This window comes from Anguilla anguilla, chromosome 13, assembly GCF_013347855.1.
Source record: "Anguilla anguilla isolate fAngAng1 chromosome 13, fAngAng1.pri, whole genome shotgun sequence".
Classification (NCBI taxonomy): domain Eukaryota; kingdom Metazoa; phylum Chordata; class Actinopteri; order Anguilliformes; family Anguillidae; genus Anguilla; species Anguilla anguilla.
The window spans coordinates 15,015,952-15,030,383 of record NC_049213.1 but is presented as its reverse complement, the minus strand read 5'-3'; the positions used below and the strand labels follow the sequence as shown (position 1 = coordinate 15,030,383).

The 14,432-nt window shown below is 39.9% G+C and overlaps 1 protein-coding gene across 1 annotated transcript in view; it reads right to left on the bottom strand.

The window, feature by feature from the left end:
- LOC118211596 (N-terminal EF-hand calcium-binding protein 1-like) overlaps positions 1–14,432 on the bottom strand; it is a 46,643-nt gene that overhangs the window by 8,863 nt on the left and 23,348 nt on the right. The window contains exons 4-6 of the mRNA XM_035388932.1: positions 12,907–12,932; positions 7,405–7,502; positions 579–715 (exon numbers count right to left, since the gene is read on the bottom strand). Of these exons, the coding sequence (XP_035244823.1) occupies positions 579–715; positions 7,405–7,502; positions 12,907–12,932 (261 nt within the window). The remainder of the gene's footprint in view (positions 1–578; positions 716–7,404; positions 7,503–12,906; positions 12,933–14,432) is intronic.

The window sequence follows — 14,432 nt, the reverse complement described above, 5'->3', positions numbered from 1 at the left end:
AAGACAGATGGTCAGATTCAGCGAGTCCTAATTGTGTCAGATGAACTGATTGATCTCTGTGGGCAGGGTCCTAACTGCGCCCACAGCACTGGCTTTCCTCGCATCACGAGCCATTTCCTCTCAGCGGACATTTCAAAGTTTCTTTTAAATTCTCTTCTCCAAATGACATGGTTATGGAAAGGGAATGATAAGCCACTCGTGAATTAAAGCATGGGAAATCACTGGGCATATCACTGCATCTCCATTTCCAGGTTCCCCTTGATGTCAATTGCAAAGGGTTTTTTTTCCCCCCGTTGATTTATACCATATTCATGAATTAAAAATAGGTGTAGGCAGTACATAGCATTAGTATGTATTTTATGTACTTAACCAGAGGACATAAAAAAACACTCAGTGCTTTGTAATGATCCATTCCGGGTCTTAATAAAAGATGTTATTCTCTTGATTGAGAGCCACCAACAAGCATTCGCTGTTTGTAAAACCTTGACTGACAAGCACCGCTATGTTCAGAAGCTCTACTCACTTACATTTTTCCATTGATTGGCTTTCTCAAGGGCGAGCAGACGTGCCACTCTTACCTTCCCGGGCAGCTCTGCTCTTCCACGGCCTCCACAGCGCACTCTAGCGACGTCTGCAGGGAGTGCAGCTGGCTGGCGGTCTCCCGCAAAACGAAACGGGTCACAAACTGGCCCAGCACGGAGGAGCTCTGGTATTCCTGGAGTTGGGAAGAGGAGACGGAGAGGTCCAAAACAACAACAAAGATCTTATGAACGATCCCTGAGAACGATTCCCCCCCTCCTCTCTTGGAGGAGTCAGATCTTTCTCCTGTTTATAAGGGTTCAAACAAAATCAAATCTAATTTCGATTACGAATCAGTTTTGTCAAAAATGAAAAAAAATCGATAAAGTAGCAAACGGACTAAACTTAGGTATCTTGGATGGATATCATGATATAGTTAAAATATATGCACCTGATTTTGCTGAAATTTTTAATTACCCAGATTCTTACATATGCCTTTGTTGTGCTTTTTTTCAGTGTGTTAACAAAGACAGCTAAGCCAAATGAGCAAAGAATCTCCTGTAGACACTCCCATATATACTGATGGACTGGAGTACCATGCCAATGTATTTCTGTATCATTTGCTCAAATAAACATGGAAGTTACAAGATTCAGCATTATACCTGGATGTTTAATCTGAAGCTACCCAAAATGCATATTCCCTTATTAAATAGTATCCCATTTATAATAATTATTATTTGATAATCTCATTTGTGTTTCTTCCTTTATGAAACGCTTTTATTCACTTTCTTCTCATTTAACTCACCAGTCATCCATTCAATTTAGCATCACGACAGAAAAAACCCATTTCTCATCTGGAATGTTCATCGGTTATGATTCTTCCCTGAATGTTCCATTTGTAATGATCATTTCCTAAATGATTCTGCACAGTGATAGCTTCCTAAATGCTAGTGTGTAATGCTTGTCTCCTAGTTCATAGTGCTCTGTCTTTCCAAGTATGACAGGATTAAGCAGGTCATTATCCCTATTCTGTATAATTATGTTTTAAGCATACTGATGATTATGATTCTCCACCATTTTGTAGCAAAGTACACTCCTACGTTGCTCTGTTTTTAATAATCATTTTAACTGTTTGATAATATGCACCTACAATATAAAGACATTTATATAGGCCTAGAATATATAGCATAATATATTGAGTTTAGTTTAATAGGATATGTCACTAATCATACAACATAAGCCACTGTGGAGAGGATCTATTACCTAGATAATCCTTATATAACTCCTGATTACTGTATGCACTTTGATGGATGATGCCAGTACACCCAAACTAAAAGAAAGTGTGGAGCTGTCATTAGGTAATTAAGCTGCAGCCATTGTCTTACAGTCACAAGGGATGTTGAATGGCAAGCAAATAACCACATTCATTTTAAAATGTCGTTCATCATTAGCACAGTGGCTCAATTGAGCTTTCCTGAAAGACAGCTCTGAAGTAAGACACTTCTCATAACATTTTGGTCCATATTCAAGTCCACACCAGTATTATAAATGAAACAAACAGAGCATGCATCACTATAACAACAGGTTGTTACGAGTTGCATTATTAACTTTATTACTTATTACAAACACAAATAAATGGAAGTTCAATGTTATTTTATATATGTAGAGTGCAGGTATTACCTAACTGTAGCTGTATTACTCTTCATATAAAAATGCATGGCATTTAAGCAGGAACATATAAAGGCAGTCCCATGTGAAATTTTAGAATTACTTAGAACTGAAGGTATTCCGGGCTATGGACCTGCAATCGTTGACGGCAGGTTTAAATTTGATTCAGTCATTTTTTAGAAACTACACATAAAGGTGCACTAAGAAGCAGCTACATAATTTATAATACAGCTAGAACTGTTTATATTTTTATAAACCTGCAGGATTATTCAAGCTCGTGTCACACTACTCCCATGAATCAGTGTTCATGTAGTTCTATGCCTGTTCCTGTTCCATAACTTACTCAATTACATTTCCTTTCTTATTTCAAGCTGTTTCCCCCATTTGCTGCTGTCTAAAATAAGACAAAGAAATACTGCCCATAAGAGGCTGTTGGAGGGCTGAATTACACGCTACATTAAATGAGAAATGTAGGGACATTTAACCTGTGATGTCTTAGCCTGGCATGCCAGATCATGTGGTACAAGTGCAATATATATATATATCTACATCACTCCCAACAGCTCTCTGGGTGTTTGCCATTATTTTAATTATATTTTATTGTTTTACCAATACCTGGTTTGTTGCTGTTGCTCATTATGTCAATTGATACTAATTTATGATGGTGTGACTGGTAATGATGATTGATTATACTTATTGTCAAGACAATGATTTAGGATGACAGTAATTGGTGAAGATACTGACTATGACAATGATTGAGGATGACACTGATTGATGAAGATATTTATTGCTGATAATCCTGACGATGATAGTGATATTGATTGACGATGACGACGGTCATGACGACAGGGATGACATTGAAAGGAAGGAGAGTCTGCAACGGCTCAAGATGAACGTCATAATGAAAATGCTTTCAAAAAAGCATTCTGAGTCTACCGCAGCCTCCACGCACTGAAGAGACCCCTAGAGCTTTCCCAAACACGTCTCCTGTTACTCTGACCCAAATGTCATCAGGCGACGCAGAACTGTGGGGAGAAGCTGGCCGTAAACAACTCCAACATCGCTCTTTCTCGTCTCGTTTTTTCCCCCGCGGCGCTGTAGCGAGAGCCTTGTTTTCCAATTTGCGGCGGCGCGCGCGGCACAAGTTTATTTTCTGGGGAAAGCCAGGAGATGAGCCCTTTTGTTCTTTGCGTGTGTGTTTTCTTCTTTCATCACTGAACCCAAAGGCAATCTAGCCGCTGCTGCTGTTGCTATGGCTTTTGCAATCAAAAGACTCTCGCTGCCGAGCGCTTACGCTCATAATGTGAATCACATTTAATACCACCAGCGTTCAAGTTTAAATAAATGACTTTCTGCACCAGTTCAAATTTAGCACACAGACAATAGGAGCGTTCCCTCGAGGCAATTTTAATCATTTTAAAAATGATAATACGAGGAAGTGCCAGCGACGGCAAGTGATTACATCATTTACCTTGTTGTCACCAACTGATGATTTGCAGTTCACACTGCTGGCAGAGTAGGACTATGCCCTTGTTCCACATTTTATGTGCCCATTCATAATACACTTTTGAATGAAAGATGATTACATTGTACTTGACTTATAATATATATTTTTTTCTCTTCTGTGGCTAAGAGATCGGGTACTTGAATCCTGCAATGACCTATTTTTTCACATCCATTGACTAGTTGAAGTCACTGTTTGAATAGGTTTTCAAAGAATGGTTCTACTGGGTACCAACCTACACCACAGAAAAGCCATCTTACCTCTGTCCCTTATCTCCTGGATAAATCTCTTTATGGACTATGATTAACAAACGACTACAATGGAACATATTTTGTATTATAGCTGGCACATTTGGCTATGTCTACTGCTAAGAGTCAAACTGTGGTACCACACATTTTCTTGTTACCTTGGCCCTGATACAGCGGATTGCCAAATCCTTAAATCTAAAGGAAACCTGATCTTAAATCTTCAAGTAATAGTAGAGATGTGCGTTCCATCAACTATGGGACAGAGTTAACATGAGCAAAAAATCAATCAACCTTGAAAACTGCTACATTTTTGCCAGCCCTGTCTCTGAGCCGAACCTGGTTTACAGGATGGTGTGGCTGTTCCATTGATATGCAAATTAGTTACAGACGTCACACAAACGCACGACTGTGATTGGTTGCTAGGTTGCACACTGTACTTCTCTGCAGCAGATGCACGTAGTTAGCATGGCAGGAATTGGTGCTTGTAAAATTTATATGGTGAGGCCATATGTGAGCCCAAGAAGCCTGATCCACCTCAAGATGATGTCACTGTGGAAGATGCCTTGCCGCCTTTAGCACAACATGTCAGCGAGAGGCTTAATTTGGCTAGCAAAGTGTAGATTGCTGCAAGTCGTGTTACAATATGGTAGCTAGAGCGTCAAATGAAAAGATATGTCTAACTAACATATCTAGCTACGCAGTTAACTTTACATCTTGAGTCTCCTTTTCAAGGAATCTTTTTTTTTTTTCATCAAAAAATAAGGTTATGCCTTTGGAAGAATACATATTTGGGTAGCCCCTTTCTAATGATGCATAGAAGTCAGGTTGTGAGAAACTGCCAGCTGCTTTGCTTTGCTGAACAAAAGATTAAAAAGTTTGGAAACTAGGAACCATTTAAAAGTTGAACCAGGAACTCATGTAGAGTGGTTGTTAATACTGCTTTGGGTTAATGCCATGGGCGCACACACACACACACACACACACACACACACACACACACACACACACACACACAAATGTTCGTATTGCTATACTTGTAAGGACTTCCCATTGACTTACATTCATTTCGTAACCAATAACCCTTACCCTAACCCCAACCACTACATGCCTAACCTTAACCCTAGCCTTAACCTAATTGTAACCCTAACCCTAACCCTAAGTCCTAACCCTAAAACAGCCTCTTGAACTTGTGGGGACCAGCAAAAGGTCCCCACCTTGCGTAATTTTCCTCATCTTTCTATCTTTGTGGGGACATTTGGTTCTCACAAAGATAGTAATACATGCCCACACACACACTCACACACTCTCACACATATGCACACTGTTTGTGAATAGAAGCTGCAAATGGCCAATTAAGGCCCAGGCCTTCAATAAACAGCTCTTCCACATAGTGGAGAGAGAAATTCAAACAAGAAAAACTGCACAGACAGCTGGGCCCTCTCAGAATTTTCAGAAGCCCCGCGTTTGGTCAAAATTCTTCCCTGTAACTACAAAACTCACAATTTCACGTCCCTGACACTGACATTTAGCAGCAGGATTTTCACTGGAGCAGCAGACCAAAGGTGCCAGACTCAATTCTGTAATTTACTGTGGTGGAACGCCGCAGAATTACTGGCAGCGTCAGCTTTGAAAATGAGGCATGGTCCCCTAATTACAGCTCAGCGCATGGATTTATTCCGCTGAAGTTTTTTTTTTTATTCTGCTGAAGAGATTTTTTTTTATTTGTGCATGTTCCGACATGCTTCGGTGGTTCGGCTGATGCCCCTTTCAAAGAAGGCGAAAAATCCTTGGGAAAAGGAGCTTGTCTCTGAGTCACTATATTATATGAAGCTCTTCTGCTGCACTGGGGCTCGTCCCTTGCAGTGTTTCCTGCGTAATGCAGATTTCCTTTCCATACCCCTACATATATATACATTCAAATCCACTCGGATAGTGATGACAGCAGTGATAGCATTTGAAAACCACACTGTATACTTTTTGATTAAACATTATGGAAGAATTACTCTGGCCTGGAATCTACACTGGCCTTTAATGGAGTTAGGTTTTTTTTTTTTTTACAAACATAGGTTGGCAATGCCCATACAATGAAGTAATGAAAGTGGGTCTACGCTGAACAAAGCAAAAGTCAAGGCCTATCACAACCATTGGCTGAATCCAAGCCTGTGGCTACCAAGGCTTTCATTCATATTTCTTTCAGGTTTTTTGGGATGACAGACAAAAAGAGTCTTTCCAGATCCACGATACAGAATCATAACTACACAAGGGAAACAGTCAACAACACAGAATGAAATAAAAAGGTAAAGAACAAAGGGAAACCTAGACAACAGGAAACATGGTAACAGAAAAGACAATAAGCTACGTAAAGCTTTAGGTGAGAGAGGAAAATGGGTTTTTATATTGGCCTCGCAGAAGTGTTACGGAAGTACAATCCAGAGCTTCACAGCAACCGTGCGAAGAGCTCAATCAAACCAAGGGATCTCATTTTAAATTATGGTGATAAGGCTGTGAACACTGGTGCTACAAGAGAGCCTGCTATTGGCCGCTGTCAATGTGAGAGGGAAGCCGGGTGATACAGAGATGGTTGTGCCCAGGCTCTACTCAGCAGGTGCGAGCTCGACGCCTCTGGCGGAGCATCAACGAGCGGAATGGCGCAAAAACTCCAGACCTCACCCTCCTCCTCACGGGCTTCGTCTTCCACCCGCGTCGGGGAGTGCGCTGCACGAGCCTCCGCCCCTGGCCGAGATTGCCCCACTGTGACCTCGCACCCGCACGTGCGCCCACTCGGGGAACACGTGAAGAGGCTACAGGCCACCCGTGGGGGAAATCACCGGTCACGTGGGCACGCCCGTATGGAAACGCCGGGAGGGGGAGCCGACACAGCTGTCGAGCCGCGGTGTGTCTTTAGACGGCCGAGAGCGTTTGTTGCGCGTTGCTGTTGGCTCAGTCACAGCTGAAGGACCTCGAATGTGACAGTCCGGGCTTTAAACTGACAGTCTTAGCGACGATAGGCACCGTTTTCCCAGTATCCCTTTGAGACTGGAATAGGACAGGCCTGTTTTCAGCTGTCACAGATAACGGACCAGCTCTGTTGCCAAAGATCTCACTTTTGTAGCATATTTAGGCTGTTTTGAAGGAAACAGACGATTGTAAGATGAACAACAGCTGTGCAATATAAAATTAATGCAATTACAAACTAATCCTTTCTGCGGCTGCTTTCTGGAAATTAAGGCCAGACCCCTTAGAGTATGTTTCATTTTACGGAATTATCTTATGAATCTTGAAAGACAAAAAAGACAAAGAAAGCATGAGAACGTTGGTTAGACTTGTCCAGTCATAACACAAGAAATGGTCCTTATATCATTGACTGATAATTGACACAGACAACCAGACAGTTTTACTGAATTCATTTCTTTCAGAAAAATGCTTTCAAAATGTATTCAATTCAACTGATGGACTGATACCTACCTCTTTGGTTTTGTCCATGGCCTTCAGGATGGCATGGTTCAGCTTCTCCAAAGTGGAGAGGACATTCAGGTATTCCCCCAGGTGCTGAGAGAAGTAATCTGGGTATATAGCAATATTGATGTGTTATCACGATGCACTCATTTTTCTGGCCGGGTGCTAAGTCAGATGTATGCTCTGTGGTCTATTTCTTACAATGCATATTCTTGTTTTCATGGCACTCTGAAGTTAATCACTGACTCTGCCAGTGTTGAATGTTCACTCCTGATGTTGAATTACCTTGTAAGCTGCTCTGGATAAGAACATTTGCTAAATACATACAAATGTATGGAATCATGAGTCTTTCTTTTTGTTTAGCCTATACTTTTCATTCATTATATTTTAAAATTTATCCATTTCCAGTGACTGTCAGTGCTTTTTGAATGCAAACATTTTTCTTTCTTTGAGAAGTCAAAAATCCTTTGATTTGTAACCTCATCGGTTATCATTTTATTTGCCTTACGAATAAATAGGATTTCTCTCCCATGAGAGCTCCTTAATAATACTTGGAAAACTTTTATGACAAAAGATATATCTTTTGCCACATATCATCAAACAATCTCAGAGTCTGACTGAAATATTGGCCGGGCTTCAAGAACAATGCGATACCAGTGGAAAATAGTTTTCTGGGAGCCAGGAGAAAGATCCTGATATATTGTCATTCCATTTTGCAGGAATAACCTGTTTGAAAGTTAAACCCCCCAAGAGTGCATGCAGTAGATGTCAAGCAAAATACAAACCTTGAGATCTGTAAGCTTAAGTGTGTGTACGTTTTAGGTCTTCAGTAATAAGACACAAGTAAGGATTAAGAAATCAGTATCTGGATAATCTCGAATGGGAGCTGAATGACAACAGCAACAAAAATTATATTTCTAGAAATATGGGCTTTATTACACGTGTATTCTAGTTAAATAGTAACTTAATAATTAAAGGTGCAGTATAAGTTTTTTTTTTTTTTAGAACACTTCATATTTGGTTAAATTTCCTTCACATCCCGGCAGATATCGATAAATCATAAGTTAATATAATTATAAGTTCAGAAACAAATCTGATCTCTCTGACTGCCCCAGGCTCTGAAATCAGCCACTATAAATTTCACCACGCTTGAATCTTAACCAATCAGGACAGATCTCTGTAAAGAGGCTTGCCTACCTGCTTGTCAATCATGTTAAGAACACAGCAGAGATCTCGCAGAGACAGTGCTACAGCTTGCTAGCTAGTTGCCTAGAAAACAAAACAAGCATGGCAGAGAAAAATCTGCCAAAATAACCAGTTATGTCTGACTACAATGGTGTATACTGATGAAAAACCAAGAAAAGAATGCCAAAGAAAAGATCATGACCAAAAAGGAATTGAACCATATTGTTCAGCCGTATTGTAGGAATGACCAGAGTCTTAGTATTAGATGATCTGAGTGACCTGGCTGAAACATACATGACAATAACTACACCAAGATAACGAGAGGCAAGACCATGAAGACATTTAAACATTAATGAAATTCTTAAAATCGATTCTAAAAAAAACACAGGCAGCCAGTGAAGAGATTTGAGAACTGGCATAATGTGATCCAAACGTGCTCAAAATACTGGCAGCAGTGTTTTGAACACTTTGTAAATTTGTGATAGAGAATTTGGGTAGGCTGTATAGAAGAGCATTGCAGTAATCCGGTAGAGGTGACACAAAAACATGTGCAGGTTTTTCACTGTCGGAAATGAAGAGCATATCACATATTGCGAAGGTGATAATATACTGCCTAGCAGAAATTGCTGATGTGGATCTTAAAATAGATATCAGCCAAATGTCACAGCTAAGTTATTAATATGGCTTTTGACCTCCAGGGACATAAAGTTTAGATGTACCAGAATGTCTGTCCTGAGTCGTGTTTCCAATAACAAGCACCTCAGTTCTATCTTTGTTTAGCTGAAGAAAGTTCTTGGGCATCCATGCATTGATGTCATTAATACAGTCAAGCATCCGGTGCTGAAGACAAATACAGCGGTGTGTCATATGCATACTGATGGAAAGAGAGTTTTTAAAATTAGACTAGGTAGAGGAAGCATGTATAAATGAAACCATAATTGTCCTAAAATCGAGCCCTGGGGGACACCGCAAGATAAGGCGTGGCACTTAGAAAGACAGGTGCCCAGTGTCACGTAGTATTCACGGCCAGTTAGGTAGGATCTGAACCAGTTAAAGCACAGCCCGATAGGCCAACCCAGTTTTGCAGATATCTGAGTAGAATCTGGTGACCAACGGTGTTGAAGGCCGCACTGAGATCCAGTAGAATCAAAATAGTCACTCTTGATTGTCAGATCATTTAACACATTGAGAAGTTCTGTTTCTGTGCTGTGGCCAGCCTGAAAGCCAGATTGGAGTTTTTAATTAATATTATTGACAGTAAGGTCATTATTCAAGTGAATAAAAATGGCCTTTTCAATTATTTTTCCTAGAAATGGAAGGTTGGAGATTGGCCAGAAGTTACTAAGCATGGTTGGATCTAGATTCCATCTAGATGGATAAATTCCTTTTTTCAGTGATTGATTTACAATATTCAGCAATGGTGCAGACTTGTTTAAAGAAACTGGTGGGTATTGGGTCAAGAGAGCAGCTTGAGGGATTTAAGACTGATATAATTTTAGTTAATGTTTCAAAATTAATGACTGAAAGTGAACATTGTGTTTTGCTCATTAAAAATGTTGTAAATTTCTTACATTTGTCAGTTGAGAAGTTTAGATACGTGCATGGAGAACTTAGTCGATCTAGCAATAGTGGAAAAAATAAATTTTGGGTCATCTTTGTCATCGTCTGATCAGGTTTGAGAAGTAGTATTTCCTGGCATATTTCATTCCCCTATTTAGTGTTTTTAAGTGATCTCTAACAATCATAGTGACTTGTTAGTTTTGTACGCCGCCATAGCCTTTCTGACTTCCTGCAGACTCTTTTTCATTCTAAAATGGTTGATATTTTCCTCCAGGGAGCTTTAGCTTTTCCAGAGTCCATTACAGTTTTCAATGAGGCTACAGCGTTAACACACTCAGTTAGACTGGAGTTATAATGTGTCTAATGTGTCACAACAATCTGGCACCGGAGGTACAGTACACGTGAGATTCATGAAGGTCGCAGCTTAGTCTGCAGTAAGACAACGCTTGGTGATTGTCCTCCTTATTACTCTCAGTATTGGAACACTGACATTTCAAAAAAGACACAATAGTGGTCAGAAATTGCAATGTCTAATACACGAAGGGCTGAAATGTCTAAGCCGTGCGAAATAACCAGGTCCAAAATGTGATTATATTTATGTGTGGGAGAACTTAGATGTGTGTGGGAGAACATACAGTATATATGTGAATATTAAAATCGCCAGTTATTAAGACATGTATAAAATCAGTTCATCTTAGAGATCAAATCCCCAAACTCATCAAGAAAAGCTGCACTATGTTTAGATGGGTTGTAGACACCCAGCATAAGAACAGATTGACCAAAGTGGAAAAGTCCCCATGAGAAATTTGCTTACGTTGTGTCCTTATACAGAAAGGTTACAGCACCACCCCTCTTATTCATTCTAAAGACGCTAAAAAACTTGAACTGAGGGGGAGCGGTTTCAATTAGTACTGCTGCCAAGTCATGTCTCTGTAAGAAAAAGATGGTCTAATGCATAATTTTCAATTAACTGGCCATTGGTTAATGACCAGACATTCAGAACAGTACATTTCAGAAACTGGGAAAAATTTTGCTCATAAGTATATTTCTCATCAGTAATGCAGTTCACAGTAATTAAATTATGCTCATTTGAGCCCTTCAGTTTTTTATTAATTTTGCCACCAGCTATTATTAATGACCAAAATATTTTGAAGAGTGGCATGGTTACCTGAGCTTCAGCTAAGTTTTCTAGTAATGTTCGCTGAGTGCATGTGAGAGAGAGAATATGGTTAGGCAGTGCATCACCTGTCATAATTATTCAGAAGCTCATTCATTTCCCAGACTTTTCTGTTCAGTGTATTGACGACCGATTTTAGTGCTGACCGAAGGCTTTGCAGCCTGTTGCTGTCATTACCGTTTGTGGTGATTGTCATGGGTAGAATAGAGATGTTGTAAAGCAGGTTACTGGCTAGCATACGTTAACATTAACATTTCGTGCCACACATGTTGAGCTTAACCATGTGTTTAGACTAAGAACCCGAGTGAAGTGCTAGCTACCTCGGCCTATAATTGGTATAAGACTGTAGATATACGCTTGTGTTTGAGTACATTCAAGTGAGAGTCCAATAAATGAGTGAAATCCAATTAGAGAACTTCTGACTGCTGTTTCGAGATGTCATTTAAGCCCACGTGAACAACAATCTTCTCAATGGCTCTGTGTCTTTGTAGTACCTGCAGGATTTCATCAGTTAGAGTACTGATAGTCGCGACAGGAAAGCGCAACGTTTTAATCAGTTTGTTTCTCACATCCCTGATTATCGAGTCTCCAATGAGTAGGATTTTTGGGGTCGTGCGACTACAGTTGGAGCAGCCTCACCGATAGTCCTTGAGACTACATGGGAATGCTGCCTTCCGGTTTTAGAATGGTGATTTGTCCGCCTTACCTCTGTACCTCACCGGCTAGATTTATGTTTATCGCTACCAATGCTGTTCAAGCAAAAACAAAACAACAAAAAAAAAACAGGTCGCACAGTTCCGGATGCGTTTATTTTTAAAACTGTTTATTTGACCGACGTTTAATTCGTCTGGGTCTCATACAAGCAAAAATTACAAGTACTCAGATGTCCGGTTGCAAGCATGCATGTGTTTGGAAAGCGGGGCTTTGGAGGGAGATCGAAGAAGAGGGATGCGACAGGATGGAACATTTTAATCAAAATCTAGTTCTCTCTCATATCTCCAAACTTGCATACTGCAACTTTAAGTAACCTCCAGACCTTGCTTTTTGTCATTATCATGGAATCTATGTCCTAATTATACATAATATATTCATAGTGCCTCAAAGTGTCCTCAGGGGGGACATCTATGAAACTAATTTGCCCACACTCTAAATTGATCAAAGGGGAGCTGACATGTTTTAGAGCTCCTAGCTCTGTGATACCAATAGCAAGGAAAATACTTTAAAAAAAACCTTCAATTGATGCTGCACACGTAAACAGAGCCACAGGTTTTGGGCACTTAAATTTGCTTCCTGTTAGTTGTTTTGCAGTAACTGGTTTCTCTGTTGAAGCATCTGTCAGTGTGGCAGAGACAAGGCCTCACTCCAGGGATAGATGGGTACTTTTCTTCATCTAAGGCCAGGCCGTAGAGTGATATGAGGGGGTCGCACTGTAACCTATGGGGGATTTTCCCAGTGGTAAGTGGTGTCTGTTAAATGTACATTGCCTGTGTGAATCTGAGGCCATTCCACCATTTAAGTCGGGGCATATTTCTGCACTGTGTGTCAACCGTGCATTACCTGTTGTTCAATTTGCTATTATTCCAACTTACCGGAGAGTTTGTCTGTTTCGAGGTTGCTGAAATGGAAAGAGAGGGAAACAAAAGGGGACAGGGAAAAAAAAGTTAAATGAAACTGAGGCAAATTATAAGTCTGAAGACTGCTATCTACAAGTTCTGAAAAAGTTAGGTACTGCTCAATGTGAGGTCAGAGTGTAATTGTCTCAAACAGTGTGAGTCCAGCTCAACTTTGGTGCAGGGAAATGGACCAATTACAGACTCTAAAGCAGAAGGTTATGTGCTCTCCACAACAGTGAACAGGCTGAATGAGGTCTGCAGCAGGGATGTATGATCCAATTTTTCAATCTGTGTGGAAATCTGAAATACGCTATCCCTTCACCTTTATTTCATCAGTAAATACGAGAGACTGTCAGTATGAAAAGAGTATAAATCAATGAAAACCGTTTGCTTTGTAACCAATGAAAAACACAAATTCAAAACAAGCTGGATCTTTCCCTTCATATGATGGGATTTGGGAAAAGTGAATTTCCAGCAAAGGTTTTCGAACAAATGGTGTTGGAATACAGGTGGCCAACTTTTCACTAATAGGCTGGGTTTTAGCACAATAAACTGTCACTTAAATTGGCAATAAGATACATGGAGCTACAGAAATACACACACTCGGTGCTTTGCTATCTAAAAACACAGGCAAACTACTCAATGACCACAATTGCTTTCCATTAACCACAATGTCAAAGCGCATATGTTCATGATGGATATAACAAAAGACAAATAGAAAGACAACTGATTGGGAAAGACCACACAGCCCACAAAAGCATTAATTTGGAAAATTACACCCTCGGTCCTCTCCAAAAGCCAAATCAGCAGACATGGATCAACAATAACCTCATAATAAAAACTATGAGAAACATCTGAGAACAATGGCTAATTTGGCATCACAGCCATTCATTACCACCAACAACATGTTCATAATTAACAGAGCACAAAACAACGGAAGAACTGACCAATTATGAAACATAAAAGGAAGTGTGACGTGAATTCTAAAATAGACTCCATCATAACAAAGATGGTTAATTCGACAATGGTGTAGTTAAATATTCCCCACAGATTAATTTAATTGGGAAACCATCTAGGAGAAACTGCAGAAAACTGAAATTAAAATTCTGCACTGACAAGTACCCACAGTTCATTATACTCTCAGAGCATACTTAAGATGTACATGCAGAACTCTCCAAAGTGACACAAAATCAATATTTACAAACTTGCTGACGGAATGTAGAAGTACTTCATGTCTGGAATACCACTGTCACAGAATACAACATCTGCATACTATTCTCTGGAAAAGATTTAAAGCAACACAATTGTGCCATCAGACTGTTATTTTTAGTGTTAAGTGTACAAACAAATGGAAGACACTGGGCTGACAAAGCACCACCACAATACAGATATAAATAGGCATTGCACAGTGCTCAAGGCATAAACTTGACCAATATCAGGAAATATAACAGAGCTTACATTGAATCCGTGTGTGAAATAAATGAATTTCACTAATTTCTGAT